The sequence below is a fragment of the Colobus angolensis genome, unplaced genomic scaffold (genome assembly GCF_000951035.1).
Source record: "Colobus angolensis palliatus isolate OR3802 unplaced genomic scaffold, Cang.pa_1.0 Scaffold255, whole genome shotgun sequence".
Lineage (NCBI taxonomy): Eukaryota > Metazoa > Chordata > Mammalia > Primates > Cercopithecidae > Colobus > Colobus angolensis.
The window spans coordinates 1,855,666-1,879,425 of NW_012115766.1; the positions used below are offsets into that span (position 1 = coordinate 1,855,666).

Sequence of the window (23,760 nt, forward strand, 5' to 3'; positions counted from 1 at the left end):
GGGTGGAATACTGAAGAACACACGATACCCGCTACTGGGGCGAAGAGTCGAGTCTGAGAGGGGAAATGTGGTTAATTTCCTCTTCTGAGTGTTGTCGCTATTTGTTCATTATTCAAACCTCAGCTGAACTATCACTTCCTCAGGGAAGCCCTTCTCTGAGCCATCCCCCAACACCTGGTGCCTCTCCCTGGCACATGCCTGCAAATCCTCATGTATTTGTCCGTTCACTGACCTTACCATAGAGTAAAATCACATCACAGTCATCATCTTGTGCAATTACACACTCATGAGTGAGGCACCGAGCACCATCCCTGCTAGGTGGCAAGCCCCAGAAATGCAGAGACCTCTGCTTCTCTCAACACTTAGTCACAGGACAGCGCATGGCTTGCCTGACGTGCAGCATTCCACCCGACATGGCGCATGTGACACACTGTGAGCCTTCAGACACTGCTGAGTGATGAATACATACAGTATTTATTCATTATATCTAAATAGTATACTTTGAACAGAAAATGTTTGTTTACTCATAAGAACACAGTATTCTATGTATTCTAGATGAATACACATTTTGAACCTGTATATTTTGCCATGGAGACAGAGTAGTTGATGTGTAAGGCTCTTGATGAAACCTCAGACTGGTAGGGTGAGACCACCATGTGCATTTTTCGCTTGGTGCTGGAGACACATTTGCCAAATTAATAAAAGTTCTAGGACAGTGGTATCCAGTTTCTTCAAATATGAAAATCCCTTTATTTTCTGTGTATATGTCTTGTTTTAAGTTTTACATTTTTTAAAATACTTTTTATTGTGGTAAAATATACATAGCAGAAGATTTAACACTTTAAATTGTACAAATCAGTGGCATTAAGTACATTCAAATGTTGTTGACATCATCATTACCTATTTTATGAAGACCCCTTTTAGTTCCAGAAATGTTCAAAAAGTTCTCAACCAGAAAACAGACATTCACACTCCAAACATACAAGATAGTAATTTTATTTTAGTATCTATTGTTTAAAACTATACAGAATGACAAACAGCTAATACTACAGCTCCAATGATACTTTTAAATGGTTCTGGGCTGGGCACGGTGGCTCACGGCTCTAATCCCAGCACTTTGGGAGGCCGAGGCGGGCGTATCACCTCATGTTGGGAGTTCGAGACCAGCCTGGCCAACATGGTGAAACCCTGTCTCTACTAAAAACATAAAAATTAGCTGGGCATGGTGGCAGGCACCTGGAATCCCAACTACTTGGGAAGCTGAGGTGGGAAAATCACTTGAACCCGGGAGGCGGAGGTTGCAGTGAGCCAAGATCATACCACTGCACTCCAGCCTGGGCAACAGAGGAAGACTTCAACTAAAAAAAAAAAAAAAAAAAAAAAAGGTTCTGTACTAGAGTAGCAACAATACTTCTTTTATACATACTAGAAACATGAGAATACATCTATATGGAAGACCTTAAAAGCCAGAGAAACGATAACTCAGCATACCTGTGGGTCTGTAGACCCTTACAACAACCCAGGAGTTCACACAGTGGGAGCACGGAAGGCAATCCTCTTTCACTACTACCTAAAAGAGGATCCTGCCACGGCGGGGAAAGAAAGGTGACTGTGTCTACCCACATCCCAAAGCTCCCCACAACTAGAAATTATTTTGTCCCACTATAAATTAGATGGGAAGCTAATAAACATGATATTTTACACTTACACATTTTTGCACACACATGAAGGAAACAACAACATGTTGTCAGGGTCACTTTCTCTAATAAGCGAAGTTGATATATATAAGTTGTTGCTATACATAAAAGACTAGTCCGTTAGCTAAGAACTTGGGGTCAATGCCTCAATAAAATAACATACTAAGTCTTTCTTAACTATTTTTACATCAATATACTATCTTTTTTTTTTTTTTTTGAGACAGAGTCTTGCTCTGTCACCCAGGCTGGAGGCAGTGGCATGATCTCGGCTCACTGCAGCCTCTGCCTCCTACATTCAAGAGATTCTCCTGCCTCAGCCTCAGCCTCCGGAGTGGCTGGGATTACAGATGCGTGCCATCAGGCCTGGCTAATTTTTTTTTTTTTTGAGACAGAGTCTTGCTCTGTCACCCAGGCTGGAGGCAGTGGCATGATCTCGGCTCACTGCAGCCTCTGCCTCCTACATTCAAGAGATTCTCCTGCCTCAGCCTCAGCCTCCGGAGTGGCTGGGATTACAGATGCGTGCCATCAGGCCTGGCTAATTTTTGTATTTTTAGTAGAGACAGGGTTTTGCCATGTTGGCCTGGCTGGTCTTGAACCCCTGACCTCAGGTGATCCACCCCCCTTGGCCTCCCAAACTGCTAGGATTATAGGTGTGAGCCACTGGGCCTGGACACAAATATACTGTCTTAATCATATTCTTTGAAGACTCAGCTTAAATGTCACTTCCCAGATGAAGCCCCTCCCCAGTTTTCCCTGGCAGAGTCACCTGTCAGTTATCACACAGTACTTTATTTGCACCTATTCTTGTCAGCATTCCCACCATGTTGTCACTTGTCTGTCTCCTACATACCCCTAGTACACAGCTGGAACTTATCAGGGTGTGTTAAATGGCTGACTATATCTGTATGCATTTGGAAAGATAGCTTTGGGCACATTTTAACATTATCAAGATTATCTTTGCATCAACATAGATTTTATCAGTGAAATGAGGCTTAAGAGTACACCTATGGGAGAGAATACCATAGTGGACAAAAAATAAAGAGAACAAAAGATGAAAGGAAGAAAGGGAGAAAGGGAAAGAATATACGAAAGAGGGAGGAAAGAAAGGATGAGTGAAGAAATGAAGACAGGAAGGAGGGAAGGGAGGAAAGAAGGAAAGAAGAAAGATGGAAGGAAGGAGGGAATAAAAGAAAGGGAAGAAAGGAAGGATGGAGGAAGAAAGAAAAGAGGGGAGGAAGCATAGAGTGATAAAAAGAGAGGAAAGGATAGAGGCACACTTGCTCCAGCTCAGAAGACAGCCATCTGAATATAAGGGAAAGATCAACAGGTCTCAGGCCTGCTTCAGAAAAGAGACTTGGAAATCTAAGACCTCAAAATATGAAATGACTACAAGAAAACATTGGGGAAAATCTCCAGGATATTGGTCTGGGCAAATTTTCTTGAGCAGTACCCCACAAGCACAGGCAACCAAAGCAAGAATTAACAAATGGGATCACATCAAGTTAAAAAGCTTCCACACAGCAGCCGGGTGGGGTGACTGACGCCTGTAATCCCAGCACTTTGGGAGGCCGAGGTGGGCAGATTACGAGGTCAGGAGTTTGAGACCAGCCTGACTAACATGGTGAAATCCCGACTCTACTGAAAATACGAACATTAGCTGGGTTGAGCACCCACGCCTGTAATCCCAGCTACTCGGGAGGCTGAGGCAGATAACTGCTTGAACCTGGGAGGCGGAGGTTGCAGTGAGCCAAGATTGTGCCACTGCACTCCAGCCTGGACCATACAGCGAGACTCTGTCTAAAAAAAAAAAAGCTTCCACACAGCAAAGGAAACAATCAACAAAATGAAGAGACAATCCACAGAACAGGAGAAAATATTTGCAAACTATGCATCTGAAATGGATTAAGAACGAAAATATATACAGAGTTCAAACAACTCTATGGGAAAAAAAATCTAATAATCCAATCAAAAAATGGGCAAAAGACTTGACTAGACATTTCTTAAAAGAATACAAATGGCAAACATGAATATGAAAGGTGCTCAACATCACTGATCATCAGAGAAATGCAAGTCTAAACTACAGTGAGAAACCATCACACGCCAGTTAAAATGGCTTCTATCCAAAAGACAGGCAACAACAAATGTTGGCAAGGATATGGAGAAAAGGGAACCTTCATACACTGGTTGGTGGGAATGTAAATTAGTACAACCTCTATGGAGAAGAGTTTGGAGGTTTCTCAAAAAACTAGAAATGGAGCTACCATATGATCCAGCAGTCTTTTCCAAATACTGAAAGGAAATCAGTATTTGGAAAATCAGCTCCACATTTGCTGCAGCTCTGCACACAAGAGCCAAGATTTAGAAGCAACCTAAGTGTCCATCAACAGACGAATGGATACAGAAAATGTGGCACATTTACGCAATGGGGTACTATTCAGCCATGAAAAAGGAAAGAGATCCTGTCATATGCAACAACATGGATGGAACTGGAGGTCATTAAGTGAAGTAAGCCAAGCACGGGAAGACAAACATCGCATATTCTCACTTATCTGTGGGATCTAAAGATTAAAACAATTGAACTCATAAATATAGAGTAGAAGGATATTTATTAGAGGCTGGGAAGGATAGTGGGGGGTTAGTGGGGAGGTGGGGATGGTTAATGGGTTAAAAAAAAAGAAAGACTGAATAAGACCTAGTATTTGATAACACAACAGGGTGATGATAGTCAATAATAATTTAATTATGCACTTTAAAATAACTAAAAGAGCATAACTGAACTGTTGGTAACACAAAGGATAAATGCTTGAGGGGATGGACACCCATTCTCCATGATGTGTTTATTATTCATTGCATGCCTGGATCAAAACATCTCATGTACCCCATAAATATATATACCTACTATATACCCACAAAACACAAAAAGAAAAAAGAGAAAAAAAGAAAACAGAGCTGTAGAGGTGTGCTCCTGCTTGCAGTTCTACTGCCGGACACCAGTTGCATGAAATCCAAGATCTACATGTTCAGATATCCTGGTTTTTAAAGAGCATTAAATAAGCAGTAAAGCAAAATTAGCACAGAATACACAATGGGTATTTAATCAACAAGTGGAAACAGATTATGGCAAAGGAAGCTCAAAATAATGATGCTATTCATCAGGTAAAAACAGTATACTTCAAGTAAGAATAGAAAGACTTCACATACTTTAAAAATTTGTCTTTGTTCTATATTTTGGTACAATTTTATTTATGTACTGAAGTTTCATGAATTGAATTGAATGTTTATTTTCACACAATCATTCTGAAAAAGCCTAACTTTGGGGTGACGGGTCCCTGAAAGTTCTCAGCTGGCTAAAGCTGAAGACCTTAGGTCTGACCAGATGCCCCAGCTCACTGAGTGACAGTGAACAAACGAGGACCCGGGGACCTGGAAAACCCAAAATACTGAGACTTCGCGCTGAACATCAGCAGCTGCTCACAGCACCGAAAAAAGTGAAACCCAGACATTACATCCCTTCTGATGGAAGAAAGCAGTATGAAATAGTCTTGACTAAACAAACAAACAAACAAGCTCAAACCTGAATCTAACCAAGGCTTTCTATCTAATTTCCAATTTTTAGGAAGTACAGGAGTTAGAGGAATATATCACATTACGCCAAAAAGATGTAGTCAGCCACATCCAGACTGAAGGAAAGAGTGGGAAAGAAAGACGTTTTCTCAATAAATAAGTTTTGAGGGAGGAGAAAAAGATAAATGGAGGGGAGTTTGTTGATTTCTTTAAAAGTCTACTGCAATGTGTGGAGCTTACTTGGATCCTGATTCAAGTATTTGGTTAAAAGAAAATATGACATTCATGATACAATTGGCAGTTTGAACACATGGGAGATCTGATGACGTTAAGGGATGGTTGTTAGTTTTTTAGATGTAGTAATAGTATTGCAGTTTTGTTTAGAGAAGAACTTTTTTAGAGATACATACGGAAATGCTTAGAGATGATTCTGTTTCTAGTATTTGCTCCAAGTAATATCAGGGGAAGGTTCAGGGAGTGTGTAACAAATTGGCTATGAGTTGATAATTGTTGAAGATGACCATTAGGTTCATTGTGCTATTCTGTTTGCATATGTTTATCTTTTAAATTCTTTAGAAAAAAAAAAAATCTAAAACCAGGAGGTCGTGATGCATCACTTATCACTGTTGAAATCTTACAATGTCTTGTTTTTAAAGATGACCTAAGATACTCTCAAAACTTATTCTAATAGCAATTCTCCAATTTTTTAAAATCTTTTCCTGATGGAGCTGTAAAAAGGACCACTCTCCATTTCTCCCCATTTGCAGACTGGATTTGGGTAGCCAAATCTCAGAGATACCTCACCTGCTGTGTGAGAAGTAAGATGTAGTCCTCAGTCTGCACTCTGGGCTTCTCTTTTGAGTTTTCTCCCTCCGAATCAGAGATCACTGCTGTCCCAAACTATGCAAGGGGAATTTTCTCCTGCGCTGAAGAATTCTGCAGGAGTTTCAGTATTTCCATAGGAATACAGCTGTTTGTGCTTCTCATACCCTGAGGAGCTCCAATCTTCCCTATTCCCAGCTTAAAAAAATACAGACTTTAAACACTCCTTGTGTCCACATCTAAGAAGGGCAGAGGAAAGCCATCAACCTCTACCTTGATTTTCAAACAATTTCAGTGTACACTAATTACATTTTCACTTCACAATCTTTTCATATCATACATCTCTGTAATCTTTAGGAGGAAAGAAAGATGGCCAGACAGGACAAGCCACAGCCACTTAGAAGTCTAGAGGGAGTCTGACATACCAAGAGGTGCTTTATCTGGGGTATACAAGAGGCTCATTTAATACAAGTAACTTTCTACTTCTAACTTTTTAGTGGCCTTCCAAAATTTCAAGTGTGCTCCACACAGCTAAGCTTTCACTAATCTAGAAAGATCCAAAGTATTACTGCCCTCAGAGATATTTCTTTTTTAAAAACGTGTATACATTTAAGTGCAGTTTTGTTACATTGATATACTGCATTGTGGTGACATCTGGGCATTTAGAGAGATTTCAATGAATGTGTTTAATCCAGCAATGCTATTGGAGTTAATATGAGATTATTCAATTAGTTAAATATATCAATAACCTTGCTTAAGATGCTATTTTAAAGTCTTTTAATTATTACAACAGTGGATGTAGCAGTGAAGGGCGTGGGCTTTGAAATCTGAGAGACCTGAGAGTTCTTGAAATCTGAGAGTTTGAATCCTAGGTCCTCACAACTTATGACCCTTTCTTAACTTCTCTAAGCTTCAGTTATCGTTTAGAAAAAATGATGATACATATAATCAATGGAGGATTTTGATATCATCAGCAGTGAAATTTTATAATATAAATGTCTGGTCTTAGTGGTTAATAAAGAATTTCAGAATGGAACGACCACCGTTAGGATCTCTCTTCTTCACCAGAACATGGGAAGATGCTGAGTGGTGAGCCTCCTCACCCCATGTGGTGGCATCCTTCACAGTAAAGAGCTGTGGACCCAACTGCGAAAATGCACCAAAGCATTTTGTTCAGAACTATCTGCACCCAGCAGCAGGCGCTCTACTTCAGTATGAACCAAAGAATAATGGGGTCCCAAATGTTTTCATGTCTGACATCTTTTTCTCATCAGATCTCATTTGTGCCAACTTTGACTCAAGTTTGGAAAAACACCTAAGGAGTGAGCCTGAGGACTCACAGTTCTGAATATTGACCACTACTCCCCAAATGACTTTCCCCATCCTGAGGGGTAATCGGCACCCCAGTGGTGTGATTCATCTTCTGGTCATGTCAATTGACTGCCTGCATGGATCACTGGACTTCTGGTGGAAGACTTACCCCCTCGATAACCTGCCTCAGTTTGTAAAAATGGACATCACCCTATGACATCCTGAGTAGGTTTCTAATAGCTAATGAGAAATAGTTAAAACCCCTGGAGATCTGTGGAAGAAGGGTACTTGTGGAAATTGACAAAACTTCTTCCTTTGTATTCCATTTAGTTATTAAAATGAATTTTCTTAAGCTAAATAATAAATGCTACTTTTCACCTAAAATATTGGGGGAAAAGAAACAAAAGAGAATGATACAGAAGATAGCTCAAATAAATCCAAGGTACTTTCAGGTAAGATGTCGCCCAGTACCCCATGCCATGAAAAGTGAAGGCAGATATAAATCTGGAAGAATATGTTGGCACTTTTTTTTAAGCAAAATCTCTTGAGATAATCTGTCCTATTTGCAGTGGTTTTGTTCATTTCAGTGGAGCCTATTTCTCTGCCACATTTAACAGTCCTAAGTACAAATCCATTATTTGAACAGTGGAGGAGAAACTTCAGTTAAATTCAGCTACAAAGTTAATCTTCATTTTAATTGAACAAAAGAGCAGCTCTCATAGGCATTCTTTAAAAAAGAAGAAGAAGAAGAAAAAAAAAAGAACTACAGCAGCTACTACGACATGTAAGATACAACCTTCACTTGTTTGTTTCTGGGTAACTTTCTGTTTTGTTGGTCTTTTCAATTTTATTTGTCCCAATATACCCCTCTAATTGTGCATGTTATGTTCACTCAGTAGACTTTCAATGTCTAGTACAGTGTGTGTGGATGGAGTTTTTTTCCTGTCTCCTTCAGGACATCGCTCCATCAGCCAGCTCCTCAGCAACCTCTTTCTTCAACCCTTCCCTTCTCTTCGGCCTTTCTCTCAGCTAGGAACATGCTGAAACCTTTTCATCTTAGTGCCTTCCTTGGCCACACATCCACCTCTGGCTGTTGTTTCCTTTCTAACCCTCTTCTGGTCTATACTTCCTGTCTTTCTTTCCTCTCCTATTCAAAATGTCTTCAACTACTTACAATCTGGGCTTTTCTTTCACCACTAAAATTAGTCTCCCTAGGGACCCCAGTAATTTTCCAAATGGCAAATCTGGTGGCCACGTTTCATGCTGGATCTTTTAGCAGCAATGTTCACTCCCTTCTTTCCACTTGAATCACCCTCCACCTCCCATCTGTTCTTCTTCTACTTCTGAGACATTCCTTCTTTTCTTTTTTTGAAGATAAGGTCTCACTCTGTCACTTAGGCTGGAGTGGAGAGCAGTGGTGTTAACACGGCTCACTGCAGCCTCAATGAAATGATCCTCCCACCTCAGCCTCTGGGAGCACAGGCATGTGCCACCATGCCTGGCTAATTTTTTTGTTTTTATTTTTTGTAGATAGAGATTGAGGACCGGGTCTCACCATGTTGCACAGGCTGGTCTCAAACTCCTGGACTCAAACAATTTTCCCACCTCAGCCTCCCAAGGTGCGGGGATTATAGGTGTGAGCCACTGTGCCCATCAGACATTCCTTCTCTGTGGCCTGCATAGTCTTCTTCCTTGAATGTTTGTATTCTTCATGGCTGAATCACCTTGGGAAAGCCTACAGGAACATTCCAACTCCCCTGCTTTCAACCTACATAATTACAACTTAGGAATGGAGTAGAAATTCCCAAAAGCATCAGGAAATATTATCAAATAGAATATTGTGTTTTAAGAAATTTTAAAAGTCAGAATATACTAGATATGTATATAAGCAACACTAAAAATACCTAATAAAACAAGTCTTATTGTTAGCATGACCTATAGAAATCAAAATCTGTGCTGGTTAAAATTGCTACAATGCTCTAGCAAAGCTTGCTAGTGCTGAAAACTGTACTGATGATTTTCAGGAATGTCAAAATGCACAATGTTGTGTGGGAACACAGCAATATTACATCAGAGTGACCTTAAGGAATGAGCCATCGTTACTTGGTATTATGCCATTATTACTGAATGTATTTTTATTGGTATTTTCTCTCACTCTAAAACATGTACTTCCAGATGATCTTTTGTTTGTATTAAAAAGGATGTTTTTGTAAATAGTACAAAGAACATATCATCAGAAAAGCTAGACTGAAAATAATGAGGAATCACCTTCGTCTGGTTTTGTATTCTCAAAAAAAGGAAACTTCGATAATCTCTTCAGAAAGTCACCAGCAATAAAAATAAAAATAAAAATTATGGCCTTATCCATGAATGAACTGAACTGGATACTATTAAATTGAAGTAAAAAGCCCTCTGATATTTTTTATTACCTCGTGATGCTTTTCACATCATTTATTTGCTATAAGGTTCAATCAAACTTTTACTATGGTGGCGTATTAAATTTCATTTCACAGCTGAAAAAGTTCCATTTAGGAGTCACAGAATAAATGTTTTTCATCTACATGTCTCCAAGCATACTCATAATAAAGAAAACAAACTTATGAGATCATCTGAAAGATCACTTCATTCAGCAGTTAAATTAAATCCTTTTAGCCACTAACAATGCTATATTTCTGGGTTAGGGTGAATTTTCAAGTTTTTGATGAATGTCTTTATAGATTATTTAAGGGATGTTCCAGGCTAAGCTGTTTTGCTAAGAAACAGCTATTTTAAAAGTTATTTATTTATAATTTGAAAACTAGCCAGTATGTTGTCAAGTGTGATAAAAATATTCCCTATCTGAAGAGCAATATTTTAGTCTCTTTTCAGGACAGCATTACTTTGATTCTATCACTACACTCAACAGGGAGTTAAATGAAATTACTTTTACTCTATATTTCCCTTATTTGGTCTGTTGAAGCAACAGCAGCCTCTATTTAAAGAGGAGTTTGACCAACAAGCCTAGCTGATTGTCCTTCTGGGAAGCTGACTGGAATCCACAGTGCAGAAAGACATTAAGGCTGGCATTTCTGCTATTTACACATCCTTAGTCAACAGACATGTAACCTTTGCTTAGTATAGGAAGATTGGCATGTAGAGTAGTGCAGAAAAACCACCAGTTTGCAAACGGGCATGATAAAATACTATGAAATATCATATGGCTGAGGTTAGTAAATGGTGATAAGCCTATGAACATGATTAATTACAATCAGTTTTATGAAGATCTGTCATATAAAGATCCAAACTTAATTAGAGGCAGTCATTCTGTCCTTTAGCACAGCAGAATTTCCCAATTCACTAATTACTAAAATACTAAAAAGGGTTGTGGATGAAAGGATCTGATATTTTCTGATACCTAGAAGTCTGCACACACATCAGTCATGTGAATGAGTGAAATACAAGACTATGGATGAATGTTCAATCTCTAGATGGCCCAGAGGTGAAGAAACCTCTTTTACACCTAAAAACAGGGTGTATCCTAATTTCGGTCTCTTACTTCTCATCAGATATGGTCTATAATCACAAGAGGAAGCTCGGACGAGGCTGTGTATCACTTGCCAAACTTACTTAGACCTACAGTCCCATTCATCAAAATGACTAGAACCACTCATCATACACCATCTGTTGGTGGTGGGCCACCAGTGTCCTTATTACAGCACAGCATCCTGGTTAACTTTAGGGGTAACAGGAGAGTTGTCCTGATGCCAGCTTTGTAACATCAGGACACAGGAGGAGTTGGAAGCCTCAGACTCTGGGCCAAGGAACAAAGGTATGTCAACAACGTTACTGCCTGAACCTGGAACAACATTAGCATGCAGTAATGCTGTCATTAGCTAATTGCTTGGCCTTTCAGTGTTTGTGCCAGCTGGCCATGACTGATGTTCCTACAGGTTTGTTCTTAAGCATGACATATTTCATTACAGATTCATGATGTGTGATGCAATAGAGTTTGGCATCCTGGATTCTTCAGACTGTGTACCCCAAGAAAACAGTTTGTGTTACTTCGAGTTTACTTCTTTCATGTTAGCAAACCAGCTAGATCATGTTCTATTATTTTTAAGCCTCCATTCCAGCATGACACAGTTAGCACCTTTATGAATTATCACTCTGTTTGTCAGCCCACACCTGTGCTCCAAACTCAGCACAGGAGCAACGTCTAAAATATCCTGCCTGCATCTTGTCCATTAAGCATTTTGTGAACAAGACTACTAAGGCTCAAGCAATCCCAATGATAAAATTCCCCATTTTCACTCATCTTTCATCATAAAAAGTGTTTTTGAATTCCAGGATGTTGGACAAAGGTGGGCACAACTCTCTCATTCTTAGTCTCCGCTGAAGGACAAGATGAAAGTTGGATTCTTTTTTTTTTAAGTCAAGTAGACTTAAAAAAAAAACCTTCTCTTTATTCCAGGTTTCGAAATCAAAACACAGTAAATTACTTTCTTTCTGAGTAACTCTTTGTCAGGCGAGTCAGAATTTCTTTTTCTTCTTCCCGTTGACATTTTATGCTGATAGACTAGATCCAGATGGAATTCCTGGCCCAATCCCCAATTTAGCTTCCACTGCAGCTCCTGGAAGGGACAATGGAAGATTAAACCCGGGTAGACTCACTAATAAGTGAGTTTAAACCCGGGGATTAAACCCAAGGAATTTAAGAGTTTAAACCCAGGGGTTTGAGAGTGAATGCTGCTTTTATTTCATTTGTTTTATACACTAGAGTGAAAATGGCCTGGCTGCTATCCTTTCATAGATGAGAAAACAATGATAGATCACACATAAGTGACTTTGTCAGAAGCACAGGTTAGTGGCAGGGCTATAATAAAAAACCAATTTTCTTGTGTATTGGGCAAGTCATAGGGAGGGGCGTGGACAAAAGTCTAAGAAGTGTGATTGAAAATTCTTGAAATTTTCTAAACTTGGTTTACTTAGCTGAATAATCCAGCCTTTCACATTTTGGGTTGCCTGGCATTACGTGGTTCTTATTTTTTTCTGAGACCCCCTCCTCTCAAGAACCAGTGAAATTTCCTCTTTGAAAGCCTTTGAAAACCCTCAGAGGTGGACGTACCTCAAATCCCTGGTTTTACTGCCTAGGTCTTCACAATTCACACCTGGGTAGGCCTCAAGTGTTTTGCTGGAAATACAGTGAGATCGTGGGGGGTGTTGTCTTCTCTCAAGTACTTTGTTTGCCTCTGTCATCTCCCAAAGCATGAGCACCTGGAGGGCCAAGACCAGGTCTGCTGAAAGGAGCTATGGTTGTGTCTCTGTCAACGCCATGGCAGAGCTCAGGAGGGCCACCTGACAGTATTGATAAATGGCAACAGCAGACAGTCAAGTCCCCTGCTCAAGCCTCCATTATGTTTGAGTGAACACAAAGAGAGGATGTACCAGGCTGATTTCTGAGGAAATATACCAGAAACTCATCTCAGTCCTCCGATGAGGATAATGAGGGTGGTGATGAGGACAAATGAGCATCTCCTACATGCTCAGGAGTATATCAGGGGCTCCACACACTCCCTCTAATCCTCTCAGCCACCCTGTGAGCTGGGTAGTTACTTCCATTTTGCAAATGAGAAAAAAGGAGGTTGACTGGCTGGTTCAAGGTTACACAACACTAAAGAGGTGGAAGCAGGAGTCAAATCCAGATCAGTCAGAATGAAAAGCTGTTTTGTCTTTAACTTTGTCTTTATCTCTTTTGTCTATTCGATCTACAAAGTCAAAATTGATAGCAGCACTTGAATTCTGAAAAACTGGAGAGTCTTGTTTTTGGAAAGAGCTTACTGAGAAGGTAATTGCCTGTGACTACAGTGATAGATGCTATATAGACAGACTCACAGAGAATGAGAGCATATATTCTGAGACTGTGTCTGATCACTAAGAGTCACCTATTGCTGGAGTCGGGGTGAGGGGAAGGTGACCATATCAATGAATAAACAGGTATCCTTAGATGCCTGAAAGCAGGAGGCTGAGGAATCAATGCCTCTTGTACTCAGCACATTGTAGGACATTCATCTGTCGAGAGCAAAGAACAGAACGAAAATCTATTATTATTAGTTTAGAGTTGGCAAGATGACCTTTGGAAACACACAGGATCCAATAAAGACATTCCTTTCAAGCTACTATATTAATGTTTCATTCATTCATTCCTTCATTCATTAAAAAAAATTTACTGTCTATGATATGCAAACACTGTCCTAAACATGGAGGCATGGGATGTGTGTGTGTGTGTTTACATGTGTGTGTGTGTCAAGATGCATCCCACACAGATATTGCCTCCAAGGAACTTATAGGCTAATACGTTGCTTCTTCAACTTAAGAGAAAATCTCTGCCCCTACCCCACCACCATAAAAAATACACTATGGTTTGGTATGCACACGCACAACTGAAAGTATCATAAAATGCTTACCTTTAAAACTCATCATATACTCTGGTATTTACTAGTTTAGCCTATACTAATTACTCTAATTCAGTGAGGATAGAATAGTTTGCATGACAGAATGATATGGTAGCTCAGATAAAATAGAGATTTGCAGATACGTGTAAGTGTGTGTTAACATAAGCATGATTGTGTGGAGACATCAGGGAAGAAATCAAGCCAAGCTTTTCAGATGATGAGATTTTGGATGGGGCCTTAAAGGGCAGGCAGGATGAGGAGCTGAGCAGCATTCCAGTAAGAGGGGTCGGCATGCATAAACGCATGGTGGCTGACAAGAAACCTGGGTTCATAAAGGCATGTGGTGGGAGTAAGATCGGTTTGGGCCAAATCAAGGAGTGAAAGAGAATGAAATGAAAGTTTTGTGCAAGAAATGTAATGGAGAGGGTTGTGTTTAGAGAAGATTCACAGATGAGATCAGAGGAGGAAAAATTGGTGACAGGCCCCTTATTCTTCTTTTTATTCACCTTGAGGACACCCCACCTCACCATGTGCTTCATGGAGCAAAGGCCAACCCTGGCTTTATCTGCATGGGAAGCAAACTGAGAATTCTGCAGAGGACATAGGCAGGACGATGGGCTCAGGTAACCCAAAAGCTTACGTGGAGTAAGTGCTTGGAAATATTGAATGAAATATAACATTTTTTTTTAAAGTATAGAAATGAGTTCACAAGAAAGGTAAAAGGAAAGGAAAAACAGGAGGGAGTGAGGTAGCTTAGTGGCTGTCCAGGGAGAGGACTGTTTGTTTCATTATCCTAGAGGCTTTTGTTGTTGTTCACCGGGGGATAGGAAACAATGATATGGGCCCTGAGAGGTGGGACATAGAAAATAAGATGCCTTACATAAAGTCTGGTCCTAAACAATGGACTAGGGAAAAATCTATGCACCGTTAAAAGAAGATGAAAAGATGTTCCCAGTGGTCTCTGCTTAAGTGCTATGTAAAATAACAAGAAAAAAAAATTCACATCCAAGAATTTGAAACCACAGGCCAAAGTCTTACAAGTTTGGGATACACATCTGTGTCACCTTCTAGGTGCAGAAAGTCACCGCATATTTGGCCCCGGACAGCAGTAACTCTGGGCAACAGAAGGGGCAAAAGCAACACTGGAGAAACACTGTGTGCTGGAGAAACACTCTCACAACTGTGGATGCAAGGAGAACTCACAAAAAAAGAGGCTCAGTGAAAGAATTCACAGTGAAAAATTTCAAAGTACATAAAAAGCAATCCATCATGGGCAAGAATTAGCAGGCACAACAAACAGAAGAATTAGCAGACACAACAAGTAGTGATATAACAGAACAATAATCTAAAGACACATTCAAGGTGATTGAAGACATAAAAGGAAAGTTATAATCTTAAAAAAGAGACAAAATACAATGAAAATAAGAAGCCTAAATAGACTTTCAAAGAGAACTAAATAGCACTTCCGGTAATAAAAAATGTAGTCATCAAAATTAAAATTCTCAATAGATAGGTAAAACAGATTATATAGCCTAAGAGAACATTAATGAATTGGAAAACAGATCTGAAAAAATTAGTCAGAATGCAGAAGAGACAAAGAGGTAGAATAATAAAAGATGGGTAAAAAGATATGCAATGTAGCATAAGAAAGTCCAATTTACATCTAACAGAAGTATCACAAAAAGAGAAGGGGGAAAGTGGAAAAATGATGACATTCATATAATTAATAGTTAAGAATTTTCCAGAACTGATGAAAAGATATAAATCCTTAATTTAAGAAGCACAAGAGTCTCAAACAAGAAAATAAAAATAGATGCACACCCAAACACAGTGTTGTGAAACTTCAGAGTACTAAAGACAAAGAAAAAAACTATAAAAGTAAACAGGGAAAAAAGTAAAGAATCTACAAACAAATAACAAATTCACTACAGACTCTTCAACAGCAATGGTAAGGCAACACAGTGAAATAAAGATTCAAATATCAGAGGGAGAATGAATGTCAACTTAGAATTCTATCCCCAGCTGAACCATCACCGATAAATGAGGGAGAAATAAAGACATTCAGATGAACAAGACTGAGTAATTTACCACCCACTGATTCTTACTTAAAGAACTGAAAAAGATTCACTCTGGGAAGAAGAAAACTGAGTTCAGAGGGAAGGAGGAGGATGCAAGAAGGAACTGTATCCATTATTTATTTTCTGCAGTTTGTATGTTTTGAAATAAAAATATAAAAGAGACACAGATGACCCCATTAGCTTGTTCAGAACACTTTGCTTGGGAAAGGTGAAATAATGATAAGACTGGACAAGAACAAATGCTGTTAAATGTCCCCATGAAGCAATAAAAATAGAATAAAATTACTGACTTATCCATTAATATTCATGAATATGACCTGCGCATCTTTTGGGTACAAAGAGCCATTCTGCAGAACAAGTGAAAGATATTTACAGAGAAACAAATCTAAAATTTGTTTTTGTGGAACATTTTTATTTCCTTTTTTTTTTTTAAGTTGGCTATCTGGATATTGCAAAGTCATAAATAAAATCTTACGATTTAATTTAAAGTTGTACATAATCTGCTCCACACAAGCTAATAGGTGTAAAATTCTGAGTTAGTCTTTTAACTATAAAACTGACAAATATGGATTCCTGAGTAGTTCCCCAAATAGTAAGTCTATACTTCCAAGTTTTTGAAAATTACCTTTGCCATCCCCATACAAGTTGTATTTAGTTAAGAATAATAGAATACAATTTTGTGATTTGATACGAACCCATATAAATTCAGGGTTGTAAAGCATTCAATGTCTTTGTAAGAGAAGCTAACTCAACAAGAGAAATAGTAGAGGACATTTAATAGAATTCACCTTAAAAGTACTCTACATACATCAAAAATAACACCTATTGTTACAGCTACAGGACAAGATGCCAAATGCACATTCACACTTCTAGAATCAGGTGACAAGCCTCTGAATCCATTCACATTTACTGGCCTACAAGTAGGGAAAAATAAGGACAGAAAATTACTAAGCACTTTTCAGCAGACAAGAAAAGAATATAGAACAGAAGCTTACATTTCTGCCAAAAAATCAAAGGGGAATAAAAAGGCCAGAGTTGGGGGCTCATGCCTGTAATCCCAGCACTTTGGGAGGCCAAGGTGGGTGGATCACCTGAGGTCAGGAGTTTGAGACCAAGCTGGCCAACATGGTGAAACTCCATCTCTACTGAAAACATAAAAATTAGCTGGGCGTGGTGGCGCACTCTTATGGTCCTAGCTACTAAGGAAGCTGAGGCACAAGAATTAATTGAACCCAGAAAGCCGAGGTTGTGGTGAGCCAAAATTGCGCCACTGCACTGTAGTCTGGGTGATAGAGCAAAAAAGTCTCTTTTTATAAAAATCAGTAATAATAAAAACTGATTAGATTCATCTCTTCTGCCAAAAACATCAAGTGTGTCTTCCTGGCCATTACCACCCAGCAGAATCCTTCACTCTAAGCACATAAGGAAGATTTCCTTATGACAAGAACTTACACTTCAAAATTTTTTCTTGTTTGGGGACATTTTAGTTGTATCAGAGAGAGGAACAAAAATGTCTACTTCTATTAAAAGAACGCTATGGCACATGTACATTTTTCAGACCTAATCCTTATTCCAAGAAGAAAAAACAAACTCCATGCAAACAAATTCCAACCTGACTTGAGGGAAAAAGTTAAATCCAAACTATTTTACTTCATGAATTCTTAAAAAAACAGTAAACTATTATTTTGGAAACATGGATGGTTCAAAAGGTATCAGGACCTAGCTGTGTAAGCATCTCTTTGAACTTCTGTACAACTTCACAGCTCCTCAGGAAAATTCATTAGGACACACAATTTCAAAGAGACTAGACTTGTCATTTTTGCACTTTTCTAGGGCTACAGGGTGAAATGAATCTTTATTGTGCCTCACCACTCTCTCTTTAAACTGACCCACATCCTCTGAAATGGAGGTAGCTTCTTGCCCTCCACCAGGGGAGGAGTCTGGGCTGCTTCAGGGGTTGGAGGCTCCAAGGGTCAGCCCTGTTCTGGGCAATGGGACTTTGGATACTTGAAGTAGCTGATTCAAGTTACAGGAGAGTCCTGTGTTGGTTTGTTTTAAGAAGCTAGCAACAGTATCTGCAACAGTGTCTTTACATGAAGAAGGACCAAGGAAAGCTTTACAATAAAGTACAGAGGGGTTCAGATGTGGGTTCTGAAGCCACCTAGTTTGAGTTTAAATCAGCACCGTGTGACCTTGAGTATTTACTTAACCTTCTCTGTGCCAACTTTCCCCATCTGTAAGCAGGAAATAAATGCTGTCTACCTAAGGTCATTGCGAAGATTAAAGGAGGTAATAAGCTGTGCACAATGCCTAGCACATAGTAACTACACCACAGATATCAGCTATTAGTAGAAGTAAGAGGAGCAGAAACACAAAAACATGAGTGAATGGAAATAAAGGTCCTGTAGTAAGGATGAATTTAGATGATTTAAACTGTAAAAGCAAGAAACATTTCCCATAATTATGGAAGTTCAATAAATGAAGAGAATTTTATGAACAGAATGGATCAACGTAACATCCACTGATCTAATAAAAATTTTATTGAGCAAAGTTTGTAACTTTCAGGTAAACACACTTAACAAACGTTTATGAATTCTGATTCCCAAACCTTATGTTGTAATTCTTGTAAAGGTCATTTTTAACAGATGATGCGCATCATCTGTTACATATTTTCAGAGACATGTATTGCAGGCTTAAGAATACTGTATTTAATTATTTTGAGTTATAATTCTGCAAAGCAAACCTCTGATTATCTTCTTATTACCCCAGTAACCTCATAGGAGGTACAAAGTCACACTTCACAGAAACAGCTGCATCACTCTGAATTCTTTTCCTTTCATTTTATTGTGTGTGGCCCTGCCAAGGTTAGAACACAAGTAATCTGAATCTACCAATTGCACTTCCTTCCTTTCTGACTGTCCTTTGGAGAGATTCAGGGCTCTTCAGAGCCCTGTTAGAGCAATTAACATAAGGCGGACTCACACCTGCCTTATTTTCTAGCAGAAGCATCTGCAACCAAAGACACTGACATCCAAGGGCATCCTGTGTCTAACGAGGGAACTAAAGGTAAGTAAGTCAAGAATGTATTGTCTTTCACGTTTTAGAAATGGAAATGGTGTTTCTGAACGACTCATCAAAACACTTCCTCTGACAATATGGTACCAAGCCCTTAACTTCTCAAACTCAAAGTCCACACAGCCACTTGAACAAAATGATTTTTCTTGTCATCTACTTTAAAAACTGGACAAAAGATTTTGCCATATATATAAAATATGTGTATGATATATATATACACACATACATATATCACAGAGACTCTGAACACAATTTTTCTATGACTGATACTTCTTTGATACTTCTTTTTGTTAAATTATGCTTATTAGTCCCAAATGCCGCAGTGAAGCATGCTACTGAATAGTATTTGCTGAAGATTGTTTTAAAATCCTCGACACTCAAATTGTTTCTCTTAGATCAGGGAACCTAACTATTATCTTTGAAACATTACCTATGATATTAAAGAACCTTTACAAACTAGAAGAAAAGCAATCCATCTTTTGTTAGAGTGTTTAAATCTAGTATAACAGCATACAGAAGAAGTTTCGAAGAGGCAGGTTCCACGGCAGGTACTCACCAGGGGCTCTGCCATAATGATACGAATCTTGCGTTCGGCCTGAGTGGTGAAGTTGACAAATAAACTTTTGAGGACATATTCTCCTGGTTTGCTGTCTGGGTCCACATTGATGGGTAACATGGTTGGCGGCCCTTTCTCCCTGTGCGTGCCAGAAGCAGGTGGAACCGGAGGCTTGATGTAACCGTTGCCAACGGGAGAAGCTGAAAAACAGAATGGGCATTCTTACTGGCTGAAAATAATGTCATAAATATTCAGATGGACTGTGTTAAACCGTAAATATCAGGATATGAATCGTATCAAGAAAGTCACACTTAATATTATAACCTGGCCTTATTCTTTGGAAATGGTGTCAGAATTTTATTATTTTCATTATACTATGTTTGTGTTATATCATATTTGGTCATCTCAAAATTCTAGTCACTACATTGCTTTAGGTAAATTATATTGGAAGCTCATACTACAGCTGACCAATCTTACAATACTTAAGATGTTTTCGGCTTATTTTTTGCTCTAGGGAAACAGCAGTCCCATGAAGAAAACGGGTAGAAAACGTATATGGGAAAAAAAGTGATTTCTTGTCCAGGTTTTCCTCATGGTTAAGAGCTCTCTGTCTTCCGTGCTTCATTCTAATAACGGAAAAGACTCTGGGGTCATTCCTTCCAGAAATCTCCAAGAATCAATTTTCAGAAGCCAAGCTGGCTCTTGCTCTAGAAAGGGATGCACCTCTTGAAAGATACAAGGCTCAGCCAGTGCCCTGTTTGCCGTCCAAGGTGTGGGTTTAACTTTTCACTCTCGCCACCCTTCGGCTCAAGTTGGGACACCTCTGTGCTTCCTTTATAAAATACGTAGGTTCCCCACGAGTACTGTATCTTCAACAGAGGCAGCTCTTAAAACTCTTGATGAGTGGCCTCTGTTCAGAATGCCACAGAGTCAGACACTGTTTTAATCAGACAGTTGCTAATCTTTTTTTTAATTCATAAATGCAGTTCCAAGTCTCTACTTTTTACAGTACTTTGATATGTTAAATTCTACCACCCCTCCCACACAAGCCCTTGGAAGATGGTCAGTTATTAATATCCAAAGAAAGAAACGTAAGAGCAAGAGGGCTTAGGATAGAGGCATTGGGAATGCTGAGAACAGGAAGTATACAGTTAGACATAAGTATTTAGTTCTGGGTAACTGGATATGGAGATTAAGGGAAAGAGTCAAGTAAAAAGTGAGTTTCCAGTTTGGACACTGGATTGGATATCAAGAGAATGGTGGTGTCATCAATATTAAAGGCAGAAGAAAGTTCTCCATGAAAGTTTGATACTCTTTTCATAACTACAAATAAATGTAAGGCTTCTCTTGCCTCCTTTCTGTGTCAAACCAAATTCTGAGGAAGCAGTATAACATGTTGTTTATTTTATTAAATTATGAACATGTCCCCAATGTTACATAGATGGCTCTCCCTCACTTTTCCTACCCTTCCTCTGTAATTCATTTAACCTGACATAACAGTTGAGGAGCCCCTTACATCTGAACGGTCTTTCCAGATCTCAGCTACCACTAAACTGTAAGAATATGGCCTCGCAAGTGACAAAAACATAATAAAATGTCTTGCATATTATCTCATTTCCTCTCCATTCCCACTGGCCACATCCTATCCAGGCCCTTGGAAGCCTATGGCTAGATGATTTTAATAGCTTCTTTGCGGACATTATTTCATCTACTTTCCATATCAAACTAATCTTTCTTTTGCATGGCTTTAATCATAACACGTTTCTGCTCAAAACTTTCAATAGCTCTCAATTACATCATCCAGCCTCAGCACCCTGGCCTGGTTTTGAGAGCCTTTAGTAGTTTGCCTCCACATCCTCACTCAAGTCCTGCTGATGCTCTTACTGGCCTGTGAGCACACTGGCCATTTATTCTTCCTTCTTTCTCTTCTGCAGCTCCTTTCCGTTCTTTTCTGCCCATCTCTTCCTCCTCTTCATTCAGAGCCACTTCTAGTCTCATCTCCACAACACCTACCTCCACTAGGCCAATCCTCACTGATTCGTTTCCTTTACAAGAGTTGAACATTTAACCCAAACTGTTCCGTGTTTTGCTTTGTTGGGCATATCCTACATTACCTATGAAACACTTTCAAAAGACTGCTGCCAAGTAAAGTAATTATTGATCGGAGACAAGGTTTTGTCTAGGGTCGGCCCTATAATTAAACCATATACTCTTCTAGCAATATCCCCTAAAAGTTTCCTAATAAGACTGTAGACTCCCAGATGTCATCCGAAGTTCTTTGCACAGATAATACTCAATAAATCTCCTTAAATAACTAACTAAAAATGTCACCTGACTTTATTTCTGCAGGTCTGAAAGGGATTCCTGGGATAGGAACTACATGAGGAGATACAATATGTCAGAGTCTTTTAAGAAAGGATGCAGTAGTTGTGATAGATAGTAGTTTAATTTAATGACTTTAAATTAAATGGTAAGGCAAGCAGTGCACTAAAAGGCACTATTGATTCCAAAGGGGCATATTGAAAATCAAATGATGAAAATGAAGTCCTGGCCACTCCTCTGCTTCACCTCCTACTCCCCCAGTGCAGGCACCTAGTGGAAGTAGGAAACCTCCCCAATACCAGCTTAGAGAAGGACATAATGTCTCAAGACATCTTCCTCAGGGATCAAAGGCATCGTGCCACAGAACCAGAGACTGGCATATAAACCTAAAATGTCTATTTGGAGTATGACTTTTTATTATCTTTGGGTTTCCGCAGGATTTGATCCATTTCTAGATGCAGCAATAATGGGGTTGATGTAATAATATACAGTTATTGCAAGACAAGATCCTTAATTGCATGACTTTGGGGCCTGAAAGTCTTAACTACAGTGCACACATTTTCATGAGAGTGAAATTTTCATGAGAGGACCTCTGACAGTCCTGCAAGGCTGCATTTTGAACTAGAGAGCTGAAATGCAGACACCAGAAAACCTCTCAGACAAATTCTCCATTTAAACGGCTAAAGTGCCAATTCGCTGCTATCATAAAAAATATTATTCACCTGTACTTCAAAGCCAGACATCTTTGTGAATACAGAGGTGATATTCAAAAAGGTAAAACTGTATGAACAGCCTTATTGAGCTGGAACTATCCTAGCCCAGCAGAGCCCTGTACCAGAGCAGAAAATGATTCAAAGCGGGGTGTCACTCATCAGTCTGAGTTTCAAACACAGATCAACCTAGGCAGCTGGAGATGCATGAAAGATAACGGGGGAAGTGTACTTGAACTAGGTCCACTTCCAAGTTTCAGAAACCTCTCTTCATCCTACTGTAATTAATTCATGGTAAATCCTAGCCTCAGGATAATTTCAAAAGTAAATATTAGGACATGGCACCTTTCAATATCTGGGTTATTTGGTGACAATATAGTACAGACCGGGAAATGCATGTTCCCTGGTAGTCAAACTTGAGTCACAAAGTCCACACTGGTGTAAATATTAGAGCATTATCATTAGAAAGAAAAGCATCAGGCCCTCTCACAGCATGTGCTTGCCCTTAATCTATATGTAAGTAAGATCAATTGTCTAGTTTCTAAATTCACAACAGTCTGGAAACAGAAAATTATAAGGGAGGGGGTGTAATTTCTATGGGTAGAAATGCTAGTAGCAAAAGAAGAAACAAAATCGCATAATTTAGAAAGCCACCAGAACTTAAAAACGCAGTTGGCTGAATATGACAGTCTCGCAGGCTTGAGGGCTGCGATTGGTGTTACAGTTTATGTTCATTATGAGGACCATAAGTCTCACAGAAAGGTAAAAAAGGTGGGAAAAAGACTAATAGCAATTTCCAAAGGTTTCCATTTCAAGAAGATAAAACTGAAAAACTTTTGGTGTATAAAAGGGAAAAGTCTGCTGCCTCTAAGAATTTAGCTCTCAAGAATTAAATCTATTCCTTCATAGGTCTGATTTTTAATTGAAATTTATTTTTGATTGAAAAAACAAAATAAAACATGGATTCAGTACTAGCCACACTGAGGTCCCATTTTCCAGGTTTGCAAATGCAGGCAGTGACTGAATCAACTCCTCTCTACCTGGGGTGCTTTCCTTACTTTTTGTCCAGTCCTGCAAGCAAATCCTCCTACCTTTCAGGGTCCAGGTCAGTATGGTTTCCTCCACCTGGCTTGGTCTGGGCCCTGCCAGCCAGTGCCATCCAGCTGCCCCGAGGGTCAGCCTTCTCTTCATGCC

At 39.3% G+C, this 23,760-nt stretch overlaps 1 protein-coding gene across 2 annotated transcripts in view; it reads right to left on the reverse strand.

Annotated features, from left to right (window-relative positions):
- FRY (furry homolog (Drosophila)) overlaps positions 1 to 23,760 on the reverse strand; it is a 272,464-nt gene that overhangs the window by 204,539 nt on the left and 44,165 nt on the right. For both annotated transcript variants that reach the window (XM_011946910.1, XM_011946909.1), the window contains exon 2: positions 19,535 to 19,734. In XM_011946910.1, coding sequence (XP_011802300.1) covers positions 19,535 to 19,734 — 200 coding nt within the window. The remainder of the gene's footprint in view (positions 1 to 19,534; positions 19,735 to 23,760) is intronic.